Genomic DNA, 14,437 nt, shown 5'->3' with positions numbered 1-14,437 from the left:
TGACCTTGTGGACTGTAGGCCCCACTCCCCACTCCTCTGTCCCTGGGATTCTCCAGGCAAGGATATTGGAATGGGTGGCCATGCCCTCCTCCAGGGGATCTTTCTGACCCAGGCATGGAACCTGCATCTCTTGTGTCTACTGCATTGACAGTCGGGGGTTCTTTCCCACTAGCACCACCTGGGAAGCTCATTGAGGGTGAGGGGCCTGAGTTTCCTCACATTTAAATCAAAAGCAAAAGAGCTGGCTCAAAGGTTTCTTTAATTCAATGGATAAATATTTGAGGAACTGCCAGGAAACAGGTGTGGCTGCAAAGTGAGCAAGGGGAAAAGGTGGGAGAAGAGGAGAGAAGGAAGGTGAAGGGCCTTGTGGGTTGCTGATAGGACTTTGGCTTTTCCTCTGGGGAAGCTGGGAGTCAAAGAGGGATCTAGGCAGAGGTGGGACATTACCTGACTTAGACATTCCTAGGCATCCCTGGGTTGTTGTGGGGAAAAGAGACTATAAGGTCAAGGAAGGAACCCAGGGACCTGACAGGAGGCGACTGCACTGGTCCAGGTGAACGACGATGAAGATGGACTTAGTGGAGACCATGGAGAGGAGAAGTGGGCGGATTGTAGACTGGTATAACTTCTCTTCCTCCTCTTCCTCTTTCTCTGTTAACCATCACCACCACCACTCAGTTCAGTTCAGTTCAGTCACTCAGTCGTGTCCGACTCTTTGCGACCCCACGAATCGCAGCACACCAGGCCTCCCTGTCCATCACCACCTCCTGGAGTTCACTCAGATTCACGTCCATCAAGTCAATGATGCCATCCAGCCATCTCATCCTCTGTCGTCCCCTTCTCCTCCTGCCCTCAATCCCTCCCAGCATCAAAGTCTTTTCCAATGAGTCAACTCTTTGCACGAGGTGGCCAAAGTACTGGAGCTTCAGCTTTAGCATCATTCCTTCCAAAGAAATCCCGGGGCTGATCTCCTTCAGAATGGACTGGTTGGATCTCCTTGCAGTCCAAGGGACTCTCAAGAGTCTTCTCCAACACCACAGTTCAAAAGCATCAATTCTTCGGCACTCAGCTTTCTTCACAGTCCAACTCTCACATCCATACATGACCACTGGAAAAACTATAGCTTTGACTAGACGAACCTTAATTGGCAAAGTAATGTCTCTGCTTTTGAATATGCTATCTAGGTTGATCATAACTTTTCTTCCAAGGAGTAAGTGTTTTTTAATTTCATGGCTGCTGTCACCATCTGCAGTGATTTTGGAGCCCCCCAAAATAAAGTCTGACACTGTTTCCAGTTTCCCCATCTATTTGCCATGAAATGATGGGAGCAGATGCCATGATCTTCGTTTTCTGAATATTGAGCTTTTTTTTTTTTTGAATATTGAGCTTTAAGCCAACTTTTTCACTCTCCTCTTTCACTTTCATCAAGAGGCTTTTTAGTTCCTCTTCACTTTCTGCCATAAGGGTGGTGTCATCTGCATATCTGAGGTTATTGATATTTCTCCCAACAATCTTGATTCCAGCTTGTGTTTCTTCCAGTCCAGCGTTTCTCATGATGTACTCTGCATAGAAGTTAAATAAGCAGGGTGACAATATACAGCCTTGACGTACTCCTTTTCCTATTTGGAACCAGTCTGTTGTTCCATGTCCAGTTCTAACTGTCGCTTCCTGACCACTACCACTACCCAGCCCCAAAGAGTCGCCCAAAGGGAGAGAGAAAACACCCTGCCCCGATCTCTGGGACTGCGTATACCATGTAAAGCTGCGGGTAACCAAGGTGGCCTCCCGCGCTCTGGAGGGTCCCAGGGAGGCGCCAAGGCGGAGGAGCGCTCTCTGCCCCGCGCCCAAGGGACCGCAGCTTGGTTCAGTCACCGAGTTTGAAAGGGAGTGCCCGGTCTGCCACGAGCCAGGCTGCATGCTCCAGCGACTCCGCAGAGCCTGGAGAAGCTCCTCAGAGTTCTTCACCTTCCGCCTCCGACCGGGCACGAGTCTGCATGGTGGAGCGCCACTTGCATGCAGCAGCCCCGAAGAGGCGTGTCCCCGTCTTACAGAGGCGAAAACTGAGGATCAGACGCTACAGGGCCCACAGCGAGTCCGTGACGGATTTAGGGGTCAAATCTCTTTACATAACAGCGGCAAAAACACTAAAAATCACAGCAGCTAACCTTTGTCCAGCGCTTACTGCGTTCACAGCACTTGGCATGCATTGTCTCATTTCACTTTGTCAACACCTCCAAGGGTGGGTAGGTCAATCCTTCTCTTTCTCTCTCTCTCTCTCTCTTTTTTTTTTTTAACAGATAAGGGGCTCTTAGGTTTGGGGGACTCCCCCAAGGCATAGGGTGCTGGAATTTGAACACAAGTCTGCTCAGAGCTTGTCTCCAGCCTGTGGGGGAAGCTCCGGTGCCCCTGAATGACAGTTCGTTCTAAGGAAGCCTCAACTTGCAAACACAGGGAGAAAATGAGTTGTTTTTGTTTTTTTGAGAGGAGGTCCAGGGAGGTCCAAAGGCTTCCACCGCTCCCTGCTTTAATGTGGCTCCCTCTTTTTCTCTGGGTTCCCGCGCGCTCAATCGGGTGACCCGTGGGAAAAGGGAGAAATCCGAAAGAAGGAAAGACGAGCGAAACCGACCCGGCAGCTTCCGCTCCGGAGGGGGGCGCACAAGCGGCCAGGACCCTGTAGCCCCGGGGGCCGCCGGGAGCCCCGCCCCTCGGCCCCGCCCCCTCCCCAGGCGCCGACCTCAGTGGTCACGTGACCGGGCCCGGCGGCCGCTGGGGCCGGAGGGCGCGGCGCGCGGACTCGGCGGCCAGGCCAGGCGCTGCCCGAGCCGAGCAGGCCGGAGCCGGCCCTGCGCCTTGCGGGGGGCGTCGCGCCGCGCCCGCCCCCCGCCCCGCCCCGCGCGGGGCGCACGCGCGCTCCTCTCAGCGCCCCTCCCTCCGCGCGGGGACCCCTGGCGGGCTGCGTGTGGACATGGCCAGCGACGCTGTGCAGGTAGGCGCACCTGCGTTCGCAGCCGCCCAGCGGCCAGCCGGCGCTGGGGACCCCCGCCCGCGCACCGCCGGAGCTCCCGGGATCGGGGCGGCCAGGGCGGGTCCCCACCTCCCCCGAGCGCTAGGCGCCCCCTCCCTGGGCCAGCACCGTGGAGCCAGCGCAGTCTCCTCGGCAGGTGGAGGTACGCACGGGGGAGGGTGGGGGAGCGAGGGGAGTCCTACAACATCCCCAGCTCCGCCCTTCTCTGAGAATTAGAGGGGGCGCAGCGGAGGCTCGACTTCGGGTGTCTGTGGCTAGCTGGGCATCCCGATGCCAGTCGACCCTGCCGCTCGCTCCCTCTCCTCAGCGTTCGGTTCTCCGGCAGGTGCCGCTCCACCTGAGCAGGTGCCTGGCGCGATGCCCCGGGAAGGGCGCAAGCCATTCGCCCCGTTTCCCCCACCCTCCCCCACGCACAACAAAGCTCCAGCGGCGGCACCCCCACCTCCGGACTGAGCTTTACGATGGTCGCGACGCTGCAGATTGGCACCTGTTGGCGGAAGTGCCAGAGTCACCTCTTTAGGTCTGGGGACCAGGGACCCACACAGCCAGCCACTCGGCTGCCAGGTGGAACCTTATCCCAGGATTCCGGGTGGGGAGTGTCCATGTCAATGAACTGGGGATTCTCTTACCTGGAATCCTGCCTGGACTGGGTCACCCCACAACCCACACATCAACACACACAGAGGCACAGGTGACTGACACCGAAGTGCCACCCACCCAGGTTCTCCCTGGGCCACCTTGTGGACATCGCAGCCTGGGACTCACCTGCCCTGCCTGTGGTAAGCAGGGCCAGAGTGACTGCTGAAACCTCTCTGGGTCAGTGACCCAAATCTGAGACATGTCCTGTACCTCCGGTGCCCCCACACTGCCTCATCAGCTCTCCATCGTCCTGTGGTTGCTGTGTAACTGGGTTCTCATCTCCTTCTGCACCTGCCCCCACATCCCCTTTGTGTCTCCCCCGTGACCCCCTGTCCCCCGCCCCAGTCCTGCTGATGGCCTGCCAGCCTTGCCGAGGAGCTGGGCGTATCTGGTGTTGCCGATCACACAAGGTCAGACCTTGGGGGCCGGGGAGGGCCTGGGTCCCTGCCTCTACCCCATCAGCCCTGGGAGGACAGTGTAGGACTCCCCTGGCACATGCATGTGTTTGGCATGTAGCAGACATGGCCCGGACGGAGACTGTGATTCCTGGACCGAGGCTGGACCTGCGCCCTGGCCCCCTTTCCCGTTTCCTGCCTGCTCTCTTCCCCCTACCCCACCCCCACCCCCACCCTCACCCCGTCCTGGTCATTCCTCTCTCTCTCGTGGCTGCTTGGGTCTGCTACCCCTGTTCCTCTGTCTGTCCCAGTGTGTGTGCCTGTCTGTTCTGTGTCCGGCAAACGGATGTCCTGTCCGGATTCCAGAAACGCCCAATGCATTGAAATCTCCGGACATGGGGTCTAGATCCCAGGTCACTCTAGGAAGAGGGAATTTCTGAGAAGTGGACCCTCTGGACCTGGGGCAGGGGAGGTGTTTTCTGCTTCTTGGAGGGTGTTGGGGATTCCCCAAGGCCAGGCCAGGCTCCTGATTCATGGGTTCATCTCTTTGGCCCTCAGGTGACCCCTGCCCTGGATAGGAGTGAGTCACCCAAGGAAGGAGAACCCGGGAGGCCCAGCCTCCCTCTCTCCCTCCTTTGCATATTCTCAGCCCTCAGCTGCTGGAGGAGGTGGGGCTGAGGGATTCTGCTCCTCCCCCCCAACCCGGACTCCCCTCATTCAAGCTGGCCCCGCTCCTGGCTGCACCGCTGCTCTGCCTGCTGGGGACAGGGTGGGGCTGGGTGGCCGGTGGGACCTGGTTGATAGCAGGTGGTAGGAGGTGACCCCGGGTGTAAATTCCAGAGTTGCCACTTCTTCACAGTGTGAAGTGCCATTCCCTCTTTGAGCCTTGGTTTCTGCCGTCAAAATTGAAAAAAAAAATGTAGCCAAGAGAGTTTTCACAGTGAGGAAGGACGTAGACCAGGTCAGCCCCTTGCAGGTGGGGCTGCTGTGAAATCCTTACCAGTGGTCATGGCCAGCAGCTCAGGGTGTGAGTCTGTGTCCTTTAATCCAGGGTTTCTAAAGCTCAGCACTATTGACATTTGGGGCTGAATCATTCTTGGAGGTGGAGGCTCTCGTGTTTACAGTGGAATGTCAAGCAGTTTCCATGAACTCAACCCCATAGAGCCTAGTAGCAGCCCCAGTTATGACAACCAACCCAGAATGGCTCTGGATATTGCCAGCTGCCCCCAGAAGTGAGGTGGGAGTGTTGGCAATCCCCTCTGCCATCTAGAACTGCTGCTGCCATCCCTCTGAGCCTCAGTCTCCTCACCTGTAAAGTAGGAGGGGAAATATGGCAGCTGCTCAGGATAAAATTGAGGGGTCAGTAGGATCATGGGAGTGACACTTTAGGCCTGAAGTAAATCTTCTTTGGGGGCAGCTGCCCTTGAAGTTGATCGAGAGTGAACCCTGACTTTCCTCATCTCTGAAACGGGGTCTCACCATGGCGGCAGATAATATACGCGGGGCTCTTCCTGCCTGGCTGACAACTAGCTCTGATTCTGGGCACTCTTGTTGGAAATCTTAGTTCTGTCTCCTGCTGGCTGTGAGGCTTTGGGCAAGTTAGGTCACCGCCCCAGGCCTCGGTTTCCTCATCTGGAAAACGGAGTGATAGTAGCACCTCCTGGAATGGCGTTAGTTGACCTGGCTTGCTGCTTGTAGTAACCACCATGGTTCTTAATCATACTTGAGCTTAAGTGGAGACACTGGCACTCCAGCCCTGCAGAGCTGTCTCCTCATGATGTGGGCCTCAGGGAGGTACCGCAGGGCCGGCCGGGCCCCCAGGCCTCCAAGCTGTGGTCAGCAGCAGCAGGCAACCGAGCTGAGAAGAAGCCGGAAGTTGGGACAGGAAGGGGGCTGGCCCGCCCATGTAAGCACTTGTGGGTGTTGGTGTATATAAGTATATACAGGGGTGGGGGGTGGGCACACACTGGCCAGCCTGTGATGCCTGTAGGTGTATAAGAGTGTGTTGTAGGGAAGCTGTATATGTGGGGAAGGCTGCTCTTCGTGTCCACACTAGCGGGCCTGTGTGTGTGTGCCTGCTGTGTACACCTTGGGCATCCTCAGGACAGGGAGCAGAGGGGCCACCCCTGGGATGACCCCAGAGAAGCAGGCTCAGCCCTCGAGTGGGGGCTGAGAGGAAGGTCCTCTTGATGCCCCAGAGCCCCAGAGCCGGCCTTCGCAGGGGTTGCCGGGAGCCAGCAGGAAAGAGGAAGTAGCAAGCGAGAGGCCCTGGCAGGGCTGAGGTTCAGGAAGAGGGCGGGGCCCTCAGCCGGGGCCCAGGATGGCGGAGGCTGATCCCCCTTTGGACCCGGAGCTGGAGGTGGGGGCTGGGGTCCTTGTGGGGGAGGGGCAGCAGAAGAGGACCCCAAGTGGCACAGGCCGGAGGGGCCCTCCCCTCGGTACCGCTCGGTTTTGGACTGAGGAGAGGAGGTGGGATGCTCGCTTTGGAGTTTTCTGTTTGAAAGATGAAACTGTTTGGGGCCCTTTGGGCTTCTAGGTTGGGGGGATAGAGGAGGAAGGGAACAGTGCTCTTTTCTTTGGGGTCCCAGTTGTAGATGACAAAAGGAGGGGAGATGGCGCTTGGCCCCCGGATCTCCAAGTTTGGGGGTACAGCAGGGAATAGACAAAACCCGTCTCCAGGCCCTCCTGGTTTGGGGTTACCGCACGGAATAGACGAGGCCTGGCCCTGGGTCCTCCTAGTTTGGGGTTAACAGCAGGGAATAAATGAGGCCTGTCTCTGGGTCCTCTTAGTTTGGAGGTACAGCAGGGAATAGACAAAGCTTGTCTCCACACCCTCCTAGTTTTGGGGTACAGCAGGGAATAGACAAGGCCTGTCCCTGGGTCCTCCTAGTTTGAGGGTACAACAGGAAATAGACAAGGCCTGTCCCTGGGTCCTCCTAGTTCAAGGGTACAGCCAAGAGGAGAAGGAACTTGCTCTTGGAACCCCAACCTTGTGGTTTGGGGGGCATCACAGGCCTGCCCTTGATACTTCCTCATTTGGGGAGCAGCAGACGGAAGATGAAAGCTGCCCTCAGGCCCTCCTAATGTGGGGCATAAGGGAGCGGAGATGGGGCCTGCCTTTGGGACCTCCTAGTTTAGGGGGGCAGCAGAGGAGAGAGGGGGTCTCCCCTCAGGACCTGGTCATTTGGGGGCAACAGAGGGAGACAAAGCCTGTCCTTGGGCCCCCCTAATTTGGGAGGACAGTGGAAGGAGAGATCGGGCCTGACCTTGGGGACCCCGAGCTGTGGGGACCCAGTGATGAGGCAATGGAATCTGCCCTGCAGGATCCCACTGCATGAGGACAGTGCGGGAAGACTGAACTGTACCTATGGTCCTCTTGTCTGAGGGGACAGGCAAGGAGAAGGCCCTGCCCTTGGGACCTCACAGTTTGGAGGTGTCAGGAAGCAGGCACAGGGCCTTGTCTCACCTCCCTGTTTTGGGGGACCATCGGAGGACATGGAGCAGGGCCTGTGTCAGGAGTTCCCCCCAGGAGGAGGCCGGGCCAGGCCAGTTGAATGTGGTCTGCACCCCCAGAGCCACCCTGGCCCCACTGACCCTGCTCTGTCCCCCGCAGAGTGAGCCGCGCAGCTGGTCCCTGCTGGAGCAGCTGGGCCTGGCAGGTGCCGACCTGGCAGCCCCTGGGGTACAGCAGCAGCTGGAGCTGGAGCGGGAGCGTCTGCGGCGGGAGATCCGCAAGGAGCTGAAGCTGAAGGAGGGTGCAGAGAACCTGCGGCGGGCCACCACTGACCTGGGCCGTAACCTCGGCCCCGTGGAGCTGGTGCTGCGCGGCTCCTCCCGCAGGCTTGACCTGCTGCACCAGCAGCTGCAGGAGCTGCATGCCCACGTGGTGCTGCCCGACCCCGCGGTGGGCGTACACGGTGAGCCAGGCTTCCCTGGGCTGGGGGGTGGGGGGTGCGGGACGGGGGGCCTCCACTGCCCAGGGCTCACCCACTGTGTCCCAGGGTGCAGCCGGCCAGCCCATTGCCACTGACCCCCAGGGAGACATACTCGGTCACGGCAGCTTCCTACCTGAAAATGCAGGCGGCTGCTATCACTGCTGACAAGTGCTCAGTCGTGTCCAACTCTGTGTGACCCCATGGACTGTGGCCCGCCAGGCTCCTCTGTCCAGTGGAATTCCCCAGGCAAGAATACTGGAGTGGATTGCCATTTCCTTCGCCAGGGCATCTTCACGACCCAGGACTGAACCTGCATCTCTTGCGTCTGCTGCATTGGCGGGCGGATTCTTTACCAGTAGTGCCACCTGGGAGGCCCAAATACAGGCAGACAAAAGGCCCAACCTACACACAGTCACACCCACAGCTGGGCAACACCAAAGGCTTACACGGTATCACACCAATATCCAGACACAGTCACACCCACACCTGGAGAACACCAAAGGGCTTATAAGGTATCACACAAATATCCACAGTCACAGTCACACCCACACCTGGACAACACCTAAAGGCTCCAATTGATTAAAAAAAATTTTAAATTGTGATTAAAAAAACACAACACCTGAAAGTATAACAGCATTGTTAGTTGGCTATTGTTATTGCTTCTGTTTAGACCCCATGTTTGTGACCCCATGGACTACAGCCTGCTAGGCCCCTCTGTCCATGGGATTTTTCAGCAAGAAGACTGGAGTAGGTTGCCATTTCTTTCTCTAGGGTATCTCCCCAACCCAGGGATTGAACCTGCATCTTCTGCTTAACAGGCAGATTCTTTACCACTGAGCCACCAGGGAAGTCCCTTAATCACCTATATTCCAATATAAAATAAAACGTTTTGGAAAAAAACACAGAAAATGTATCATTTTTAAGCATACAGCTCAGTGGTGTTGAGTATTTTCACATTTTCGTGCAAGGAATCTGCAGAACTTTTTCATCTTTCAACTAAAAGATGTAACACACATCACATCAGTAGCCAGAGACCCTCACACACAGTCACGCCAGCACCCAGACTACTCTGAGGGCCCACCCTGTGGCTCAGCGGTACAGAATCTGCCTGCAGTGCAGGAGATGTGGATTCGATCCCTGGGTCGAGAAGATCCCCCGGAGAAGGGAATGGCAACCCGCTCCAGTATTCTTGGCCTGGGAAATCTCATGGACAGAGGAGTCTGGCCGTCTACGCTCCATGGGTTGCTAAACAGTCGGACGTGACTGAGGGACTAAACAGTAGCAGCAGCATTCTGTGAATACCCAGAGACGTCCATACTGCCAGCCAGTGCCCAGATAAACGCATACGCAATCGCACCAACACACACACAAAACCTGAGGACTCACACACGCTCACAGACACACAGAGCCGCTGCCACAGGAGTTTACCAACCCATAAACCGCCTGAGACTTAACACACTCAACTGGACAAGACCTGAGACTCAGCATCACTTAGCCCAACACCCACACACCTCTTTGGTGTGTCAATAGCTGGAGGCTAACACTATCAGACGGAAAAGGCAATGGCACCCCACTCCAGTACTCTTGCCTGGAAAATCCTACGGATGGAGGAGCCTGGTGGGCTGCAGTCCATGAGGTCGCTAAGTCGGACACGACTGAGCGACTTCACTTTCACTTTTCACTTTCATACCTTGGAGAAGGCAATGGCAACCCACTCCAGTGTTCTTGCCTGGAGAATCCCAGGGACAGGGGAGCCTGGTGGCCTGCCGTCTGTGGGGTCGCACAGAGTCGGACACGACTGAAGCAACTTAGCAGCAGCAGCAACACTATCGGATCAACACTTGAAGATAATGAAAGAGTTCAGCCAACGCTCAGAAACCTCATCCTGTCACAGCTGTACCCAGAGTCCCTCTGATGATCATACCACTCTCTGGAGATTGACACAGAGCTGTGCCAACCTCCAGAGACACACATGTCCAGCTGTTCCAGCACTCGGATGCTGTCACACCAGCGCCAGGAGATCTGAATGCTCAGTTCTGCTAACAGTCGCAGACGTGCAGAGTCATCCCATCACCCAGAATCTCACAGAGGCATTCTAACACCTCACATCTCACAGTTACACTAGCACCTGGGGAGACACACTCAGTTATGCCAGCACCTTGAAGGTCACAGACTTAACCACAGCCACACCCGCTGACGCCTACACAACCTTGCACATCTTTGGGTGTATATACCTTCTCTACAAAGGTATACACGATCACACCAACGCCTCACACACACCTGTGTTCATTCACACTGGTCCCGCCCCAGCCCTGAAAGGGTTTCCCTATGAGGGCTGGTGGGGAGTGGACCCTGTGGCCCCTGGCCCCCAGCTCTTCCTCCTCACAGGCCTGGGGTGGATCCTCTCAGCTGGCGCAAAAGCACCTGGGCAGTTGGAGAGGAGGGCTGCGGTGACTCTGCCCCATCCACCCCTCCAGATGCCCCCCAGTCCCCTGGCACAGGTGACTCTGCCTGCTCAGCCACCAACCTGAGCCGCGTAGCTGGTCTGGAGAAGCAGCTGGCCATCGAGCTGAAGGTGAAGCAGGGGGCAGAGAACATGATCCAGACGTATAGCAACGGCAGCACCAAGGTGGGAGCAGCGTGCGTGCACACCCCTCCATGTGCATGTACACCTGTGGGCGCATCCCAGGCTGGAGCGTGTGGTGGGGGCGGGGTGGTGCCTCCATCTGCCCCCCAGGAGGCTGGGGCACTCTGGGTTGGGGACAGAGGGCTGTGGAGTGACTCTGCAGCAGGATTGGAGTGTGGGCAGCTTGGGTGGGGGCAGAGAGGAAACTGGATGACTGTGGGTGATGTCAGATCAACACGTGGCAGAGACTCCCTCACCATACTCAGTTACCCCCGGAGACCGGGCAACATGCAGCCTCTTACCGCTGGTGGCGTCTCTGACGTACACACAGATCAACGCCCAGATGCACACATGTTACTGTTTAGCGGCTCAGTCGTGTCTGACTCTTTGCAACTGTATGGACTATAGCCCACCAGGCTCCTCTGTCCATAGGATTTTTTAGGCAAGAATACTGGAGTGGGTTGTCATTTCCTCCTCCAGGGTATCTTCCCAACCCAGGAATTGAACTCATGTCTCCTGCGTTGATGGGCGGGTTCTTTACCACTGAGCCACCAGAGAAGCCCAGATGTGTATACTATCATCATGATATCTAGAGACACACCCATGGTCATAACAGCTTCTAGAGACACACAGTGGCATATCACCACTGAGACACACACACACACCGTCATAACACCTAGATTCACAGCAGTAACACGTGGAGGAAAACCACCACAGTCACCTCTAGACATGGAGAGATGCTCACCATCATAGAACACCCAGGACACACAGCACAGGCCAACAGGACACCTAGACGCACAGACACACACATCTTCAGTTTTTCACACCCAGAGATCAGAGTTGTCACACAGACGTACCCCCAGTTGTACCAACACCACGTACACAGTCACAGGTTGGCAGCAACACCCAGAGACACTGACACCCACGGGCAGAGTTCGACCTACAGCTAGAGACCCAGAGAGCATCCACGCCTGTGAGTGCACACACAAACGTGAATATTGCACAGCACACAGACCATGCGGAACTTTTCTTAACCTTTTATTGAGGTGTAACAAATGGACGTCACGCGCAGAAAACCTAAGTGTACAGCCAGTGAATTTTTGTCTAGCTACCCACCGCCCTTACCGAACCTTTCCTGTCACCCAGAAGTGCCCTTCTGCCCCCTTCAGTCAGTACCCAGTCTTCTTTCGTCACAGATTGGCTGTGCCTGGCTTTTTTAGAATGTATTTTACCTGTTTTTATTTTTGGCTGCTCCGGGACTTCATTGCTGTGCTCAGGCTCTCTGTAGCTGTGGAGCGTAGGGGCCACTCTAGCTGCAGGGCATGGGCTTCCCATTGCAGTGGCTTCTCTTGTCATGGAGCACAGCCTCTAGGGTGTGCAGGCTCAGTAGTTGTGGCACATGGGCTTAGTTGCCCTGCTGCATGTGGAATCGTCCCGGACCAGGGATCGAACCTGTGTCCCTTGCATTGGCAGGTGGATTCTTAACCACTGGACCACCAGGGAAGTCTGTCGGTGCCTGGTTTTGAACATAGCACCAAGTCAATGGAAAAATCCACCACCAGTTCCTGGCACTTATACACACATACCGTCCTTGGCTATGCCCAGTTAACTCTGTAGCTTGAACTGCACACACCAAGAGCAGGACCCTGCTTCCTGCAACTGCCTACAACTGTCTGACACCTAGTCACCCCTGGACTCACCCATGTGGCTACAGGCAAGGCTACGCCCACCATGGGGGACACTCACACACATACGCCATTCTAACAGCTGACACGAATACAATGCCTGCTGGTGCCAGGCACAGTTCTGAGCCCTACACACAGATTACCTCCTTTAATCCTCAGCCCAGTGGTGGTTGGTGCTGTTAGAACACTCCCCTTGCCGCAGATGAGCAGATGGACACAAAGTGGTTGAGCAGCTTGTCCAGAGTCACACAGCTGTTAGGTGGCAGCTGTCAGGATTCACATGCCACAGGCTCCATCTCCCTTCAACACCCAGGAACACATTCTGTCATACCCACACGTGAATGCTCTGTCACCCAGAGCCTGCCTGGGGTGGGCACCAGGATGGGTGGTCAGACCCCCACCTGCCCAGCCTTCCCCTCACGGCCTGTCTCTGCCATCAGGACCGGAAGCTGCTGCTGACGGCGCAGCAGATGCTGCAAGACAGTAAGACCAAGATAGATATCATCCGCATGCAACTGCGCCGGGCACTGCAGGCCTGCCAGCTGGAGAGCCAGGCTGCCCCAGACGAGACTCAAGGTGAGCCCCTCCCCGGAGACAGCCTCCCCTGCGTTCCACCTTGCAGAGTTCAGCTCCCAGCCCCACAAGGGGCCCCTTTCTAAGGCAGGGAGGTGGGTGCTGCGACTCACCATGCTAGAAGGCCTTCCTGACCCTCTCTGGGCCCCGGTTTCCCATTCTGTCCCACTCAAGATTTGCATGTGATCAGTTATTGGCAAACTACAGCTCTTGGACCAAATCTGCTTCTGCCTTTTTTTGTTTGCTTGCTTTGGAAATACTGACAACCCAGCCAGGCCTATTCATTTACTGTCACCTACGACTGCTTGTGCATCGTGACAGTGGAGCCAGGTAGTGGTAACAGAGCTTGTGGTCCACAAAGGCAAAAATATTGACCCTTTGGCTCTTTTTAAAAGAATAATTCAGTTTTGGCTGTGCTGGGTCTTCGTTGTGTGAAGGCTTCTCATTGCAGTGGCTTCTTGTGTCGAGCATGGGCTCTTGGGCTTCGGTAGCTGCAGCTCACGGGCTCTGGATCGCAGGCTCAGTAGTTGTGCAGCAGGCGTTTAGTTGCCCTGCAGCATATGGAATCTCCCTGGACCAGGGGTTGAATCCACGTCCCCTGTGTTGGCAGGCAGCCTCTTAACCACTAGACCACCAGGGAGGTCCTACCCTTTGGCTCTTGATGGAAAAAATGTGTGGACCCCTGGGCTAGGCAGTTGCCTTGCCGTGTTGGCCCCAGTAATATGAAACTGGGTGTCCACAGGATGTGTGCGTTTCCTATGTATCTCAGTGTCTGAATGCCTGAGGGCATCTCAACCCAACCGTCATCCTGAATTTGAGACAGGCTGTGTTGTATGCATCAGTTCTCCAGGTATCACATACAAGGGGTGACTGTACTAGCGACATTTGTCAGTGTTATTGTGGTATTAGCTGTGGGGACCAGAGTTTGTACACATGCCCCATGACTCTGAGAGTTCCTGTGTCACCATGAGAGTATGTCAGCTGTGGGTGGGTGTTAGTGTGTTTGGGCTGCTCCACCACAATACCACAGACTGGGGATGAGGGGGCATGTAAACAGCAGACATTTATCTCCCACTGTGCTGGGGGCTGAAAGTCCAAGATCAAGGCGCTGGCAGATACGGTGTCTGGTAAGAGCCCTCTTCCAGATTCCTAGATGGCTGCCTCCTTACTGTGCCCTCGCATTGTAACTTTTGGTGACAGCCTAATCTTGTCCCTATAAGTGTAAAAGTCTTGACGGCCATCTAGGCACATAGGACAAACATCTTGGTGGGTGCCGCACAGCTGTGGATGAATGTGACTGTAGGAATGCTTGAGACCGCAAGACTGTCCTTGAAATCTACAGCCGTGGATAAGCATGACTGTGACCTTGTGTCTATGGGTGACAGGTCTCCTGCGCCTAGGTGCCAGTGTGTCCTTGTGCCTGCTCCCTGTTCCATTGGGTGACTGTGGCTGTGTCCTCTGTTGGGCTGTGGCCACATCCCTGGGACTGCACTCTGAGCGTGAAGCCAGCCTGTTTCCCTGTGACATTGGGTCTCTGTGTCTATGATTATTGCTCATGC

General features: G+C 56.1%; 1 protein-coding gene across 1 annotated transcript in view; it reads left to right on the top strand.

The window, feature by feature from the left end:
* Positions 1-2,881: 2,881 nt before the first annotated feature.
* Positions 2,882-14,437, top strand: part of PKN1 (protein kinase N1) — a 28,603-nt gene continuing 17,047 nt past the window's right edge. Inside the window, exons 1-4 of the mRNA XM_052642824.1 lie at positions 2,882-2,986; positions 7,673-7,976; positions 10,472-10,623; positions 12,746-12,881. Coding sequence (XP_052498784.1) covers positions 2,966-2,986; positions 7,673-7,976; positions 10,472-10,623; positions 12,746-12,881 — 613 coding nt within the window. The 5' untranslated portion in view covers positions 2,882-2,965. The remainder of the gene's footprint in view (positions 2,987-7,672; positions 7,977-10,471; positions 10,624-12,745; positions 12,882-14,437) is intronic.

This window comes from Budorcas taxicolor, chromosome 7, assembly GCF_023091745.1.
Source record: "Budorcas taxicolor isolate Tak-1 chromosome 7, Takin1.1, whole genome shotgun sequence".
Lineage (NCBI taxonomy): Eukaryota > Metazoa > Chordata > Mammalia > Artiodactyla > Bovidae > Budorcas > Budorcas taxicolor.
This window is presented reverse-complemented; position numbering and strand designations above follow the sequence as displayed.